Source organism: Melospiza georgiana, chromosome 6 (assembly GCF_028018845.1).
Source record: "Melospiza georgiana isolate bMelGeo1 chromosome 6, bMelGeo1.pri, whole genome shotgun sequence".
NCBI lineage: Eukaryota > Metazoa > Chordata > Aves > Passeriformes > Passerellidae > Melospiza > Melospiza georgiana.
This window is the reverse complement of record NC_080435.1, coordinates 49,192,929-49,207,399: the sequence shown is the minus strand read 5'-3', so window position 1 is coordinate 49,207,399 and position 14,471 is coordinate 49,192,929. Positions and strand designations below refer to the sequence as shown.

The 14,471-nt window shown below is 40.6% G+C and overlaps 1 protein-coding gene across 1 annotated transcript; it reads left to right on the top strand.

Moving 5' to 3' along the window:
- The first annotated feature begins 3,116 nt into the window (after positions 1–3,116).
- On the top strand, positions 3,117–6,676 carry LOC131085002 (serine protease inhibitor 2.1-like). Its single transcript, XM_058026775.1, has 4 exons — positions 3,117–3,762; positions 4,601–4,871; positions 5,531–5,678; positions 6,482–6,676. Exons 1-4 carry the CDS (start codon positions 3,117–3,119, stop codon positions 6,674–6,676), a joined length of 1,260 nt encoding a protein of 419 aa, XP_057882758.1.
- The last annotated feature ends 7,795 nt before the right edge of the window (positions 6,677–14,471 follow it).

Below are 14,471 nucleotides of genomic sequence, written 5' to 3'. Positions count from 1 at the left end.
TGGCTGTCAGCTCTGTGTGTGCTTCATCGCAACACAGAAGGTCTGACTTTTGGCACCAAGAGTTAGCCTGTTTCTAGTGATTCCAGGCACAACCTCCTGCTTTCCAGTAGGGTCCTGATCACACATTTGCACTTAAGCTCCTCCACATGGTCAGAGGCAGCAGAGAGGATGTCACAGCTGCTATTGAAATGGCTGAAGATTGTCAACTTCTTTGGCTGAACAACAGAGATGGTCCTTGCGAACCCTGTTCCATCAATATTTGCTTTGTTTCCTCCTTTATTTTGGTTGGCTCTAATTTTTATCGGGTCTGTGTAATGTTTAACATCCCTAATTAAGCAGAAGATGATGAAGCAGTATAAGTAACAGTGTGGGGAACAGCACGGTCAGCTGAATGCAACGGGGCTTCTGATTTTGTAAGTACTACACACACATTTTTGTTTTTAGAGAGTTGGAGATGATGCTTTCTGTAGTCAGTGGAATTTTAATATTAGGTTAATTTCATTTTTCTGTTTGTGATGTGGCTCTGTGTGGATGTTGCAATGAAATATTAACCAAGCAGATGTGCAAGGGACCAGTGGGACCTGCTGTTCTGGGGAAATATGCTTAGACTGAAATCAAACTAAAAAAACCCTTTGAAGTCATGGTGACTTATTAAGTACTTGTTAAAAGAGAATACTGATGTAATCACCTTTCAGGTTGGAAACAGCCTTCACAGTGACTCAAAATTAGTATAATCCCACTAGTGACTGAACAACCAAGTCCAATTTAAAAACTCTTCTGGTGACTTAATTTATAAAGCAACAATTGAATTGCTAAGGCCAGGCTCTCTAATTAAGACTGGGGTGATTGTAGGGGGTAGGTGGAAGGCCACAATTTAAATTTAATTGCCCCTTTTCCTCCCATAGACAAACTAATATGTGGTCTGGAAGAGAATTCTTTTCTAATTTGCATTAAAAGTATTTCCGGATTTAACAAAGCCTTGACAATTTCTTCAGCTTTGAAATGTCAACAAAAATATTGGTGTCAGAAATTTTCTAATCTCAAAATGTTGAAATTAACATGTTTTTCATTTCTGAAAGGAAAAGTATGTGAGGAAAACTTGATGAAAATATTCAGTGCTTTCAAGCTTTTGATAGAAATACTTCTTCTAGATTTCTGTTTGTAAGTTATGATACCAGGAGAAGTTTTTAACTGATCTGTTACAGCAGAAGTTAAAAGCATGCCTAATATAAGTTTGCTGCAGAAAAAAAACCCAAGCCATAATCTTTGCTTCAGAAATTCTTTAAAATTTAGGCTAAGCTCAATATGGACACAGGAAGTAAAATTTTTTTTTTCTTTCTCACTTAAGTGTCCAATATCTCAAATAACTAGAGAAAAACAGACTATGACATGTTTAACATTAAATACATTTGAAACACATTTCCTACTATATTATTTCTTCTTTTTTCCACAATACATAAGAGTTGTTTGGGTTTTGCCTTTTTTTTTTACTATGAAAAAGAGGCAGAGTTCTGTTTAAAAGTTATCTGCAAATAGTTTTATCACATTCCCATCTAGGCCATACTCCATCTTTTGTTTTAAGGAAATTCAAATTTAGTGTTACCACTTGTTACTGTGGGTCACTGCAGTGGGCCCTGGCTGATCTTGGGCAGACTCAGTACACTCAGATCCTAGCTAATATGAGAACATACAGCTATCTTTATGTTTGCTATGAAAAAAAAAGAAAGACTATCAATACAAAAATAAAACAACTGGTTAATCACCAAGAATCCTTGAACTTGGGCTGCCATCAGAAACTCTAAATCTTTAGATAGTATATACAGTCATCTTTCACATCTAGGAGTGAATGTAGAACCAAGAGAACTTTACAGATATGGGAAAATACATTCCTGAAAGAAAAAATATATAAATAGGCTATATTTGCTGGAAACCAGAATACAACCCATGACAGTAGAAAAGTTCTAAAAATGTTTTCATGCTGAATATGTGAGGACAAAAAGCTTATTTCATTGATAGCTTGTTACAGTTCTGAAGAGGGTTTATATGAGATGCCTCCCCAGAACTGCAGGGAACTGAATTCAGTAAACCAGAGATTTGCTCCAGATCATGTGGAGAGCAGGTGGCTCATGTGAAGTATATCATGTCAGCTTTAGGAGAACGAGAATAATGAAAAAACTTGTAATCTCCAAGGGAATTAATCTGTGTCCTTTGGTGTCCAAATGGGATGAGTGCTTCTCTCCCTCTTTGACCCAGGTCCTTCCCACATCCCATGCAGGTTAACCTATGGTGAGGGGCACACCACCATGTAAGAAGTCACAAACACTCGTCGCAGCTCCCCCAAAAGGAAGATTCCTTCATTCCAAACATGCACCTCATTATCTGACACAAACCTGCTGCTTGCTCATGTCATTGGCCCACCTCTCTATGCACTGCTGTCATGGCGCAGGATGCTCCAGGCTTTTGCTTTGGAGTTCATGTAGTTCACCTTCTTGCATCACTTATCAGTTTTGGCCAGTAACTGGCCATGTGAGCAAGTAGCCATGAAGTAAACAGGGGTGTGATTTAACAAGCACAGGATAGTCCATGATAGCTCTCTGTCCATGAGGAAAGTGAGGGAATTTCCTCAGTCCCAGTGAGTAGTGAGCTGCCTCACATTTCCTTACATATATCAAATTGCTTTTGGGCAGGTGCTGTGGAATATTTGACGTCTTTGAAACCCACACCCTGCCTTACCTTGTAATAACTTGCATGTCTAGATGTACCCTATAGAAGACAGTGTTTTGGGAAGATAACGTCATTGTGAACAAAGATTATTACAGACTGTAGCTTTATATTTTCATTGCCAATGGAAAAAAGTACTGCTTTTTCAGAGCAGTTACAATGGAGTATTATGAATTTCTTATGCCTGACATTTTAGTCTATAATTTATTAGAATTTGTTACATAAATTTGACATTGTGCCCATGAGAACTTTAGGCTTCCTATGTACATATTTACAGTTGAACTATGCAACATTTGTGCTAACAAACTATTGATTCTTTCTTACTACCAAGCACATCATTAGCATCTGACTGTTTAATGACTGTTTATTTTGTGACAGAACAATTTGAAAAGAAGATGAAGTTTCTCCAATGCCTGTGTTTACTCCTTGCTGCTCTTTGTGCTGTAACCCATTGCTGCCCTGAAGAGATTTGCCATGAAGTCAACAATACTAATCTGCAAGATGGAAGAGAAAATTTATTAACATATAGCTGTGAAAAGAAAGGTTCTAACCATGCAGATTTTGTATTTAGATTTTACAAGCAGGTTTCATCAAAAGAAGCTCATAAAAATGTGTTCTTTTCTCCTATGAGCATCTCCACTGCCTTTGCCATGCTGGCTGTTGGTGCTAAATCAACGACTCTCTCTCAGATTTTTGAAGGACTGGGCTTTGATGACCTGACTGAAACTCGCATAAATGATGTACATGAAAGTTTTCACAAAGTTTTGTCAGTACTGAACTGTACTGATGTTAACATCACATTAAATATTGGGAATGCCCTTTTCACAGCAACTGGGTATGAACCACAGGAGTTGTTTCTACAAAATACAAAAAAATTTTATGATGCAGATGTTTTCTCCAGTGATTTTCATAAACCAGAAGAAGCTACAAAGCAAATCAATAAATATGTAGAAGACAAAACTAAGGGGAAAATTCCTGAATTAGTTGGTCATCTTGATCCAAATACTGTACTGGTTCTTGTTAATTATATTTACTTTAAAGGTAAGATGATTAACATATATTTCAATAGATAGTTTTGATACAAAAAAACAATTTTAGGAAACTTCTGATGATTTATTCCCAGAGTGACAATTTAGAAAAGAGCTAAACTGTGCAGGACCTTTCAAGTAAAGATTAGATCTGGCCAAAAGCAGAGTATCTGATTGTTGAGACATATTGATTTCTTTGTTTTGATTTAATTTTCTTGAAAGCTATGGACAAAAAAGTTCCACCCTAGTGGATGCCTCATAGACAAGGATGCACATAGTCTCACTGTTTGAGGCCATAATGACTAAAGATGCACATGCCAGTCAGACTTGGTGGGCTGACATCCTTGCACAGGGACCCCAGTTTTATGGTAGATCTACTAGGTGCTCTGCATGAAAAACTGGGACATAATATCTTGAGGGCCTGTGCTTCTGGAGCCTTGCTCAAATGTTAGGACTCTAACTACTGATGAATTCTACACCATGCAGAGTGCAGTCAGCTTGCATAGGGTACAGCCTAACAGAAAAGCCATGAGAAGGGCCTATGACTGAATGCTTGATTGTTTTTAAATGGCATGAAAGGCATTACACAGGCTTACAGTCAAAGAAGGACTCTCAACTGGTCATCAGCCTTTGGTTGTTCTTCAGCAAGACATTGCATGTGCACACAAAATACGATGAGCTTACTGCACAGCTAGAATGCTTTATTGGGTGTTATGGAGGAGGTTGAAGTGATTTAGTGAGCCTCTTCTCCCATCACTATACCTCCAGTGTCCTAAATTAAAGCTGGTCTAATTTAAATGAGCCATTCTTCATTATCTTTGAGTGCAACAACATCTCTTTTTCCCCATTAGCTGCCTGGGAAATGTCTTTCGATCCTTTGCGCACACATGAGGATGATTTTTTTGTGAACCCAAATGCATCTGTTAGAGTTAACATGATGCAGCATGATGGTATCTCAAATGTTTACTATGACCAGGAGCTCTCCTGTGTGGTGGTAGAGCTTCCTTACCAGGGCACTGCACGAGCATTGCTTGTTCTGCCTGATGATGGAAAGATGAAGCAAGTGGAAGATGCTCTCTCCAAGGAAACAGTTTGTAAATGGGACAGCAAACTTGTGACCAGGTAACTCTTAGTGTATGGATTGCTACATTTGAGCTCACATCACTCTTTTCAAGGGAAAATGCCAATTTCAGATCACCTCCCACTGGATATAAGGTCCTGATTTCATAAAGGGACGTTTCAAGCAATTCCCCAAAAGAGTCAGAGCAGAGCACAATCACTAAGAAACTGCAGGCTCTGTGACCTGACAGAAGGGGACACAGCATTGTAACAGATGCCTCAAAACTTGCTTGGCTACTTTTTGACTCCTTACCTCTTCTTTCATGGGGTTAACACGATTCATATTCCTATTCCATAGCAAATATGTCCTAGATTTTATCCTCCTTTTCCCTTACTTTAGGCTTTCCACTGTCCAGCAGACTACTGTCTGCTTACTCTCTAACCCTTTAGCCAAAAAACTCTACTAGCTGCTCATGTGGCACTGGGATGAAAGAGAGACAATGAACAAATTTGGTTATTTTCCCAAAATCACATAGACAGTGTAAATTCAAGAAGATGGTGCATCTCTCAGGAAGCCAAAATTGCTCAAGGAATACAAAGACTACCATCAAACAAATTCGCAATCAAAAGAATGCTTTCAAGTGTTGCCGAGTTGCATAAACCCAGCTGGCTGTAAAGAGGCTGCAAGGGCTCACTGCTCTTTTCTGTTCTTTGATCAACAGGAGATTAAATCTGCAGTTGCCAAAGTTTTCTATTAGTGGGTCTTACGATGTTAAAACCCTGTTTGAGCAAATGGGCATTACTGAAGTGTTCTCAGGTAATGCTGATCTGTCTGGAATTAGTGGCAATCACAATCTCCAGGTTTCACAAGTAAGTAGACAGAGCTGGTGATGGGATGGTGGTTGGCTGATTTGATCTGTTGTGTCTGGGATTTTTAAAGACTTTATTTCCCTCTTTATATTACTGAAGTTGTAAGTAAAACTCACAATGACATGTAGGGGCTAGCTCAGTAATTGTGCTTTTTTACAGAAAGAATCTGCCAGCTCACTTTTGTATTACCTTAATGCTGTTATTAAAAAGCTGGATATTAAATACAAAGAGATATTGGGCAACACTTTAAATAACTTCTTTGCACTGGAATATAAGAGTTTACATGAAGTTGTGTCATTTGTAAACTACAAATGAGGAATTCATAATGATATTTGTGTTGATTAATATCTCAATTTTTAATATTCCCAAGGTTTTCAGGAAATCTCCAGTTTGCAGTAGCAGAATTTGACTGTGACAGTTTGAGCTATGATTTAATGCTAAAAATGCCAAATACCGCCCCATATTAGCATTTAAATGGCAGGTTTTAGTTAATCTTGAAATAAGAGAAAGTGTTGCTAGTAGAAGTCCAAACCATCTAAGAAATTAAACTAGCTTGTACATGGGGTATTTTTATCCCACTCTACTCAGCACTGTTGAGAATGCATTTCAGTGTGTCCATGCTAATTTTTGGCCCTCCTTGCTCAGTCCTGTTTCAAACTGTTGGAGATTTATCATACAATAAATTTTAATCTACTGGATTATTACTCCTTTCTTCTCCTAAATGTTCCATAAGAAGAGAATTTATTTTACTCCTGCTTCCTGTCCCATATATAAACCACAGTGTTTTCTCCTATTCTGTGCAGGCAATTCACAAGGCCTTGCTGGAAGTTGATGAGGCTGGAACTGAAGCTGCAGGAGCCACTGCCATCATCTTTACCAGAGTTTCGTTTGCTTCTCATACCATCAAATTCAACAGGCCCTTCCTTATTTTGATCTCTGACAAACAAACTGGCATCACACTTTTCATGGGGAAAATTGTTGATCCTACTAAGAAGTAATAGCTGAGTTATTTGGCACAGTGATACTGGATATGGGTTATAATGGCTACAGCACTTGCAGTTTTGGGCTAGGTAGTGCTGCTAACTAGTCTCTGATTGAGGGATATTCAGAAGTAAATAAGAAATTTTCTAACAAAATTAATAAGGAAAAAACATTGTAAAAAATCACCATCAACTGACACTTTTTAAATGTAACATTTTCCCCAGCTAAATAATTGTATTGGGTTTGGATGGTAAGGTTTTGGTAGTGGGGGCCTGTGGGAGACCTATGAGGGGGCCTGTAGGGGTGACTTCACTCAGCAGCTGCCACAAGTTTCCCCCGTATCAGACAGAGCCACTGCCAGTCAGCTCCAAGGTGGATCTGCTGCTGCTGAAGGCTCAGCCAATCAAGAATGACAGTAACACCTCTGTGGTGACATATTTGAGAAAGGAATAAAGTTATTTTGCAGAAGTAATTGAGGCCAGAGGAGTTCAGAGTGAGAATAAATGATGGAAATCATCCTCCAGACACCAAGGTCAGTGCAGAACTAGGGGAGGAGGTGCTGCAGGTGCCAAAGCAAAGATCCACCTGCAGGCTGTGGTACAGCCCAGGGTGAGCAGGCTGACACCATGCAGCCCATGGAGGTCCAGGGGAGAGCTGGGATCCACCTACAGCCCATGGAGAGGCCCACTCAGAGTAGGTGGATGTCTAAGGAGGCTGTGACCCATGGGAAGCCCACACTGGAGCAAGCTCCTGGCAGGACCTGCACACCCATGGAGAGAGGAGCCCACTCTAGAGCCTGAAGGAGCACTCAGGGCCTGAAGGACTGCATCCTGTGGGAGAGACCACACTGGAGCAGCCTGGGCCTGAAGGGCTGCATCCTGTGGGAGGGCCCACAATGGAGCAGCTTGAAGGACTGCATCCTGTGGAAGGGACCACACTGGAGCAGCCTGGGCCTGAAGGGCTGCATCCTGTGGGAGGGAGCCACAATGGAGCAGCCTGGGCCTGAAGGGCTGCATCCTGTGGCAGGGACCACACTCGAGCAGTTCATAAAAAGCTGTAGTCCATGGGAAGGGCTCATGCTGGAGAAGTTTGTGGAGGACTATCTGCTGGGACCACACATTGGAGCAGGGAAAAGACTCCTCTCCCTGAGGAGGAAGCAGCAGCAGAACCACAAGATGAACTGGCCATGAGCCTTATTGCCTGTCTCCCTGAGATGGGACAAAGGTGTTTTTAAGATTTGTTTTACTACTCATTATCCTGCTCTGGTTTTAATTGGTAATAAATTTAGTTAATTTCTCCAAGTCTATTTTGCGTGTGACAGTAATCAGTTTGTGATTTCTCCCTATCCTTATCTCGACTCACGAACATTTCATTTTATTTTCTCTGCATTTCCCAATTGAGGAAAGGAGTAATGGTATTACTTTAGTGGGCATTTGTCATTCAACCAGGATCAAACCACCATAACAATTCAACTTATTAATGCATATACCAAATTTTCCACGGAAGATAACTTTTTCTTAAGAACGTTGTTATTTTTAAAAATTAATTATCTCTGCTAAGGAGTTTAGTCCTGCTTTCAGTTCTGGATTACTCACCAAAAGTTTTATCCCAATAGGTCACAACACTTATCATTCTACCATGTTTTCCCCAGTATTTACCTGAACTGGTCCCTGCAGAGTCCTTTCCTCCTTACATCACTCTTTGCTGCCTAGGCTGATGTTTATCCTCAATCAACCTGTTCTTTCTCACATGTTCCAACTCTTTGCCTAGGACATCTTAAGGAATCATTGACAAAAAAGAAAGAGAATAATCCCTGAAACAATAGACTTATTCTGATGTAGCTCTTATTGCAAGTGTCTCTTTGCACTCCACAAGGTCAGCAAAAAACTCTAAGAGACAGTGACATTGGGCATAGCATAAATTGTCAAAGAATTGTCTGTGAAAAAATGTCATTCATGAATAATTGATCAATTGTGGATAATCAATAAAATATACAATGTAATTTAAATATTTCACTTAAGGAATTACTCCAGTCTCTTTTACCATTCTATAAATCTCAAAAACAACAAACACCTTTAGTCATTCTTACTGAGATATCAGTAAAATCTATCTGAAAGCTGTTAAATGAGTGCAGCTTTTCTCATATGGAAATTGTGATTCTTCACATTCTCTCTTTACACGCCTATTTGGATAAAATCTGTTTTCAAGAAATACCTTAACACTTTCTTGCTGTTGTGGGTCTGTAGATCACCCACTCTTGCAGTGGAGCACTGGGGTTAAACTCTATAGCAAACCTTGAGGCACATTGCACAGCTGCTGCCTCTAGGAGAGGCTGACTTTGACAGCTTCTATCCCACTGCGCTGCTCTCACGCCATTGCACATTGACCCTGGATACATTTTTTGCAAGTGGAGTTGAGTCCCCGTCCCTAGGAAGATGAGGCTTCTGAATGTACGCTGCTCATTTCTACAGTGATCCTGGCAGTCTGTTTTGAGCACTGCAAAGGTGGTGCAAGCCCCAAAACAACAAAGTTCCCCATCCCTGACATCTCTCTGGCCTTCTGACCTGTTCTCCCAAACTTGGCCCACCTTACACAGGGGTGCTTTGCAGGGGCTCACTGGTGTTTGTAGGATTGGGTTGGTGTATGGGGAGCTGTGATTCTGACTCAGGGGGACTTGGAGATTGCTGCCTTGTGTGAGTCCCTTTGCTGCAAATGGCAAGAACTCGGTGGAAGCCCTGAGCTATTGCTTCTCATGAGGTAAGATGGCATCACTCAGGGGACTGGCAGAGACCACACCTCTGTGCAAAGAGCAGCTTTTACAGAGTAAGATCAATGAGAACTTGCCGTGGTGTGAGGCAGCCTGCTCTGCAGTGCCCACACAAACCCAGCAGGAGCCGGGAGCAGTTCCCGTGAGATCCCATCCAGATAAATCTGTGCATCAAGACTGATTAGAAGGTAGGATGGTGAGATTTTTATCAAAGCCACAAGATTTTTATCAGAGTGTGGTGGCAGAAAAACAGGTTGTTGGCCTGTTGCTAAAGGGAAAGAAGTTAGGAAAAATCCAAGAGTTGCTAGGACAGAGCAAAAGCTTTGGGAAATCACACACAGAGCAACTTTCTTCCCCACCTACCTCCCAGGCCTTTGGGTTTGAGATGGCAGGACAGCAGCTGCATTGGCAGTTTCCCGACTGGTCTATGAAAAATGGCTGCTACTAGCAAAAGTATAAAATGGAATAAAACCTCTGAATGCTGGTTTGGGACTTACCTACCAAGCTGTGGAGCATCTCTACAGTTGTCCTCCATTTGAGCAACTTCATGCTCCAGACCAGCAGGTTGACCTGAATTGTGGCACCAACTGAGGGTAGGATCCTAAATCCCTCTGGAAGAAGGGGATGTGTAGGGGACAGTAAACTAATAAATCTTGTGCCAAACATACACCAAAAGCAGAAAAATGCCTACAGCTCACAGTGTGAAGGTCTATAGTGTCTGGGCACTGAACATACCTCACTGATGTTACTCTCAGCACAGTTCTGATAATATTCTTTAGGAACTGAACAATTCTGGAAAGCTTGTTTAGGGAGATGGAGTATTTTTTCCTAATTCCAAGAAAATCTGTCTTGGTCTACTTTGTATCATTTGTCTTTTCTTTTCTCTTAATATGTGATAGGGAACCCTCTTCATTCTATTAGTGTTATTAAAGGTAGACAAAAAAAGGAAGGGTTCTGATAGACATAAATAACTAAAATTTTCATTTAGGGACTGTGTATTTAATCTGTGGTAAACACATGTGTTTTATGGTGCCTCTCATTTATCTGGAGATGTTTTTATTCCTCTACAATTCCCACTCATGCTTTCTCTCAGTCTATGGGGCAGTTGGATCCAAACTAAGCCCTGAAAGAAAACTAGACTTTCTTTATAAGCTAAAGGTTGTAGCCTTTAACTTAATCCACCTGACCCTGCAGTGAGAGTTAGCAGAAGGGGATAATACAGCTTACAGTGAAGCGTGTGACCACCTATCATAAACATCCAACTCCTGTGGGTCTGTGATCTGACACCCTTATGGGAAGTCACGAGGAAAAGGACCTAGAGAGAGTTTAGCTCAGCTGAGAGCCCCTGTGAGGGAAGACAGACCCACAGGGCTGGTCCCTGGAAGGCAGCCCAGCTGTGCCCCAGCACCCCCGAGTGCCAAACTTCTCCTGGCAGCCTATGGCCCATGTGGGAGTTGTAAGTTTGTTCTGTCTGACCTTGTTTATGGTCCAGTGGGACTCTGCTTGATGACAGGATATCTTCTGTCAGTAACACTGTTTGTTTGCCACATGGCAGAGTCCATGTAGAATGTTGTTACAAAACATGAGGCAGTGGAATTGCAGGGCCACTGCAATGTGTGTTCCTTTCAGCAGTAAGGAGAGGTGCTGACAATGCCAAAGGGCACAGAGCATTTGGGCAGGTACAGAAGCACCAGTTGCTCACATAAACTCTGCTGTTCAGGTGCTACCAATACTTTGGACTTGTTCCCAGCTATACCATTTGAGTCTCAGCCCTGGTATCTGGAATGCTTTGAACAAGCACATCCACCCTCTCCCCACGGTCATCTGCACAGCCTGTGATCACTGCTATTATTGCAAGGAAATGAGAATTTGGACAGGTTGCAAGCCAACTCCATTCTAAATGTTTCAGTAGATTCAGTGCAACAAAAGCTGCAGGCATTTTCTTTGTACTAATTCCAAGCAGAGAATCACAAAGCTCTTAAAACCAGATTGTGATAGTTCCCAGGCAAGGTGGGTTTTGAGTGGAGATTCTGAGAACGCAGCTACTCATGAGTCTTGACATGAGTCTTGGTAGTTTGGAACGTAGGAAAAAACCTCAGACAGAGTTAATCCCTAATCCAGCATTCAAATAATTTCTCCAAAGAACAGAGGCACTAGAATTTCCAACCACAGAAAAAGTGCAAGAGAAACACAAACATTCTTAAGTGTGTGTTTCACTCGAAAACTCTAAACATTCACTGCAGTGGGAGTTAGAACAAGTGCAAATCATCAAGAGCAAAAAAGCATGAAGACCACCATGGGCTATGTATCTCTGAGTCCTGTAACACACCCTTCAAATCTTACCCATTCCTGGCTGGGTACTGCACATCTGCCCTTACCCACATGGGACTGCTTCCATTAGATGTAAACACAGCATATATATGATATCATTCATTCATGATATCATTAAACTGTTAGCCACAAAAAACTGATCTGGAAATATCCTTCACTAAGTCCCCAGTCCCAGGTATAACAGTGAATCCATTTAAATTAATTTGGTAATTGTACTTTCCTCAGACTAACAATTTTAAAGAAAACTATAATTCATCCATTTAATGTAAATGTCCTTGATATGACTAACATCTTGGTTACACAAAATCCTCTGATGTTACTGCAAATTATTTTGGTGGTTTCTTGCAAAAAAGAATTTTAGTGATTAAAGAATAGTTCAGTTCTAATGCTGGAGATTAATTTAGCACAAATGAATAAACCTTACTTATACAGTCCTCATTTCTCTATTTTTTGTTGCATTCAGTTTCTTTTCCAGAAATCATCTGGAAAAAAATTCTTATGATTTATTACTTTACTAAGCAAGAATGCATTCTTCATCATTTGAAAACTGTTAACAGCAATGTGATTCTCATATGGAAGGTCTGAAGAAGACTGTGTGACTGGAGCAAATGTCTTATTAAGGAAAAGTTACTATATTGTTTATTATGTTTCATGTAGGAAAAACAGACCACAGGGAGGATGCTCTGATGAAGGAAGAGGTTTGAAATGAAATATCAGTACAAAAAATGATCACAGAATCATTAAGGCTGGAAAAGACCTCCCAGGACTATTGAGTCCAACCTACATGTTACAGTCACCATGAGATGGTTGCGGCCAGGAAAGAACCTCATAGCAGGAGAAAATATCTGTGCACAGAGATGATGAAAGATATAATAGGTTCTAAAATGCGTATGAATGCTGTTAGGTTTGCTGTTCTTGCAGATTCAGATTCTCTAGCCATCAAAAAAGCCATACCATAACTTACATATTCACAGGATGATTACTAGAATTTATTTTTTATTCCTCTATCTTTCAAGTGAGAGCTGTGTCTCTTGGTAAATCTTATAGGTAAAATTTGAAGACATTTTGTGTGTCAGTGGCCCAGCCGAAGATTACCCCCTCATGCCCATGCCTGTGACTGTGCTGTGTGCCATAGCCCTGACATGTTCACAGTGGCACCAAAGGTGACCGAGAAGATGCATCCAACAGGAGCAGATCTGCTCCCGCACCTCTGTACGCCCTTGGATTGGCAGGCTGGGAAAGGTGGTGCAGAACCATGGCAGAAAGCCCATGCAGGTACATCCTGGATCCCAAAGTGTCCTGTGGAGCCATGATAATGTAAGTCATTGATGGAAATGGAATTGTGCTGACCTGCCAGGCTGTGATCTGCAGAGGCTAAGGGCAACCACATAGTCTCGTATTTTGCCTCCATTGAAGATGGGAAGAGAGTTGCTTCACCATCTCCAATCTGTCAGAATCCTCAAAATCCTAAAATCTTAGAGTGTCAGGCTTGTTTAAGAAAAGGGAAATGAGCTATAGAATCATACAATAAATTTAATTTCTTTGAATATATTTATTCAGCTAGTTGATCTTCCTTCTGCTTCTTCACTGAGGCCAACAATATTAATCTGTTGTACAACAACAAAAGGTAGCACTTTGCAAAGTTTAGCCCTAATACTTTCTATCTAGCTTTGGAAGCAATAAATTTTAAGGGTAATTCCAAAATATCTATATAAGGGATTTTCCTAGTGCTTGATTATGGCCATGTTTGCATCACAAAAATATAGAACGTAAGATATCAATTTAAATTTAATTTAACACCAAGAGGTTTCTCTGGGTAGACAATTTCATTTCAAAATAAGAACTTTTATATTCTGGTGAACTTATTATTCTAAAAGTTATTTGCATAAGAAGGGCTCTTTAAGACCAAGAGAAAAAGGTCCATAGGGCAAATTCAACTGGTAAAATGCAAATATTTCAGTACACCAGCTATGAGTGAGATTCTTGCAAGAAGCCAAGCTTTCAGTGTGATTCTTCTACATTATCTGCAAGTAGAACTGTTATGCATGGAGCCTCGAGTTCTGGGGATTATAGGAAAAGGAGCCCTGCGCCACCATCTCCTGGTAAAGCAAAGGAATGGACATGACAAATTCTGACTCATTTTCAAACCAGAAACAACAGTATTTTTCTGGCTTGTTATTGTGTTGATAGGGGCTTTGTGGCTTTGATTTTCTTGCTCAGTTTTAGCTGCAGGTTTGGCAAAATACTGCACTTGAACTGACTGCTGTCACACAGGATTGATGGTTTGGTGTTCTGGTGGTGGTACATACAGAGATCAGCTCAGTAGTGGAAAAGAAGGCAAATTAAATATTAGAAATTACTGGGAAAGAAAAAAAGAGCAAATCACATAGCAAGTTATCTAAATTTCTGGACCATCCACACATGGTCCTATAATAACAGAGAACTATTAAATCTTCAGAAAAAATTGTAAGGTTAATCTAAGGTCTGGAACGGCTCCTGTTGGAGGTGAAAGGTTTTCAGCCTGTAAAAGAGACAACTTAGCAGGTATAAAAAAGGCAAAACTTATTTATGGCAGAGACTGGGCAAAGAGAGACTGTGTTACATTATCACATTGGATGCCAGAGCCACAGACCATCCCACGAAGCACATAGGAGCCAAGTTCTATGCCAGTAAAAAGAGATGGATCTGCACCCACAGGCAGTGTATGTGGAGTG

Bases quoted from the DNA above. Each gene is read 5' to 3' on its own strand.
- LOC131085002 (XM_058026775.1), top strand. From the start codon at position 3,117: ATGAAGTTTCTCCAATGCCTGTGTTTACTCCTTGCTGCTCTTTGTGCT. The intron at 4,872-5,530 runs GTAACTCTTAGT...TTTGATCAACAG, and splicing joins GACAGCAAACTTGTGACCAG to GAGATTAAATCTGCAGTTGC. The intron at 5,679-6,481 runs GTAAGTAGACAG...TATTCTGTGCAG, and splicing joins ACAATCTCCAGGTTTCACAA to GCAATTCACAAGGCCTTGCT.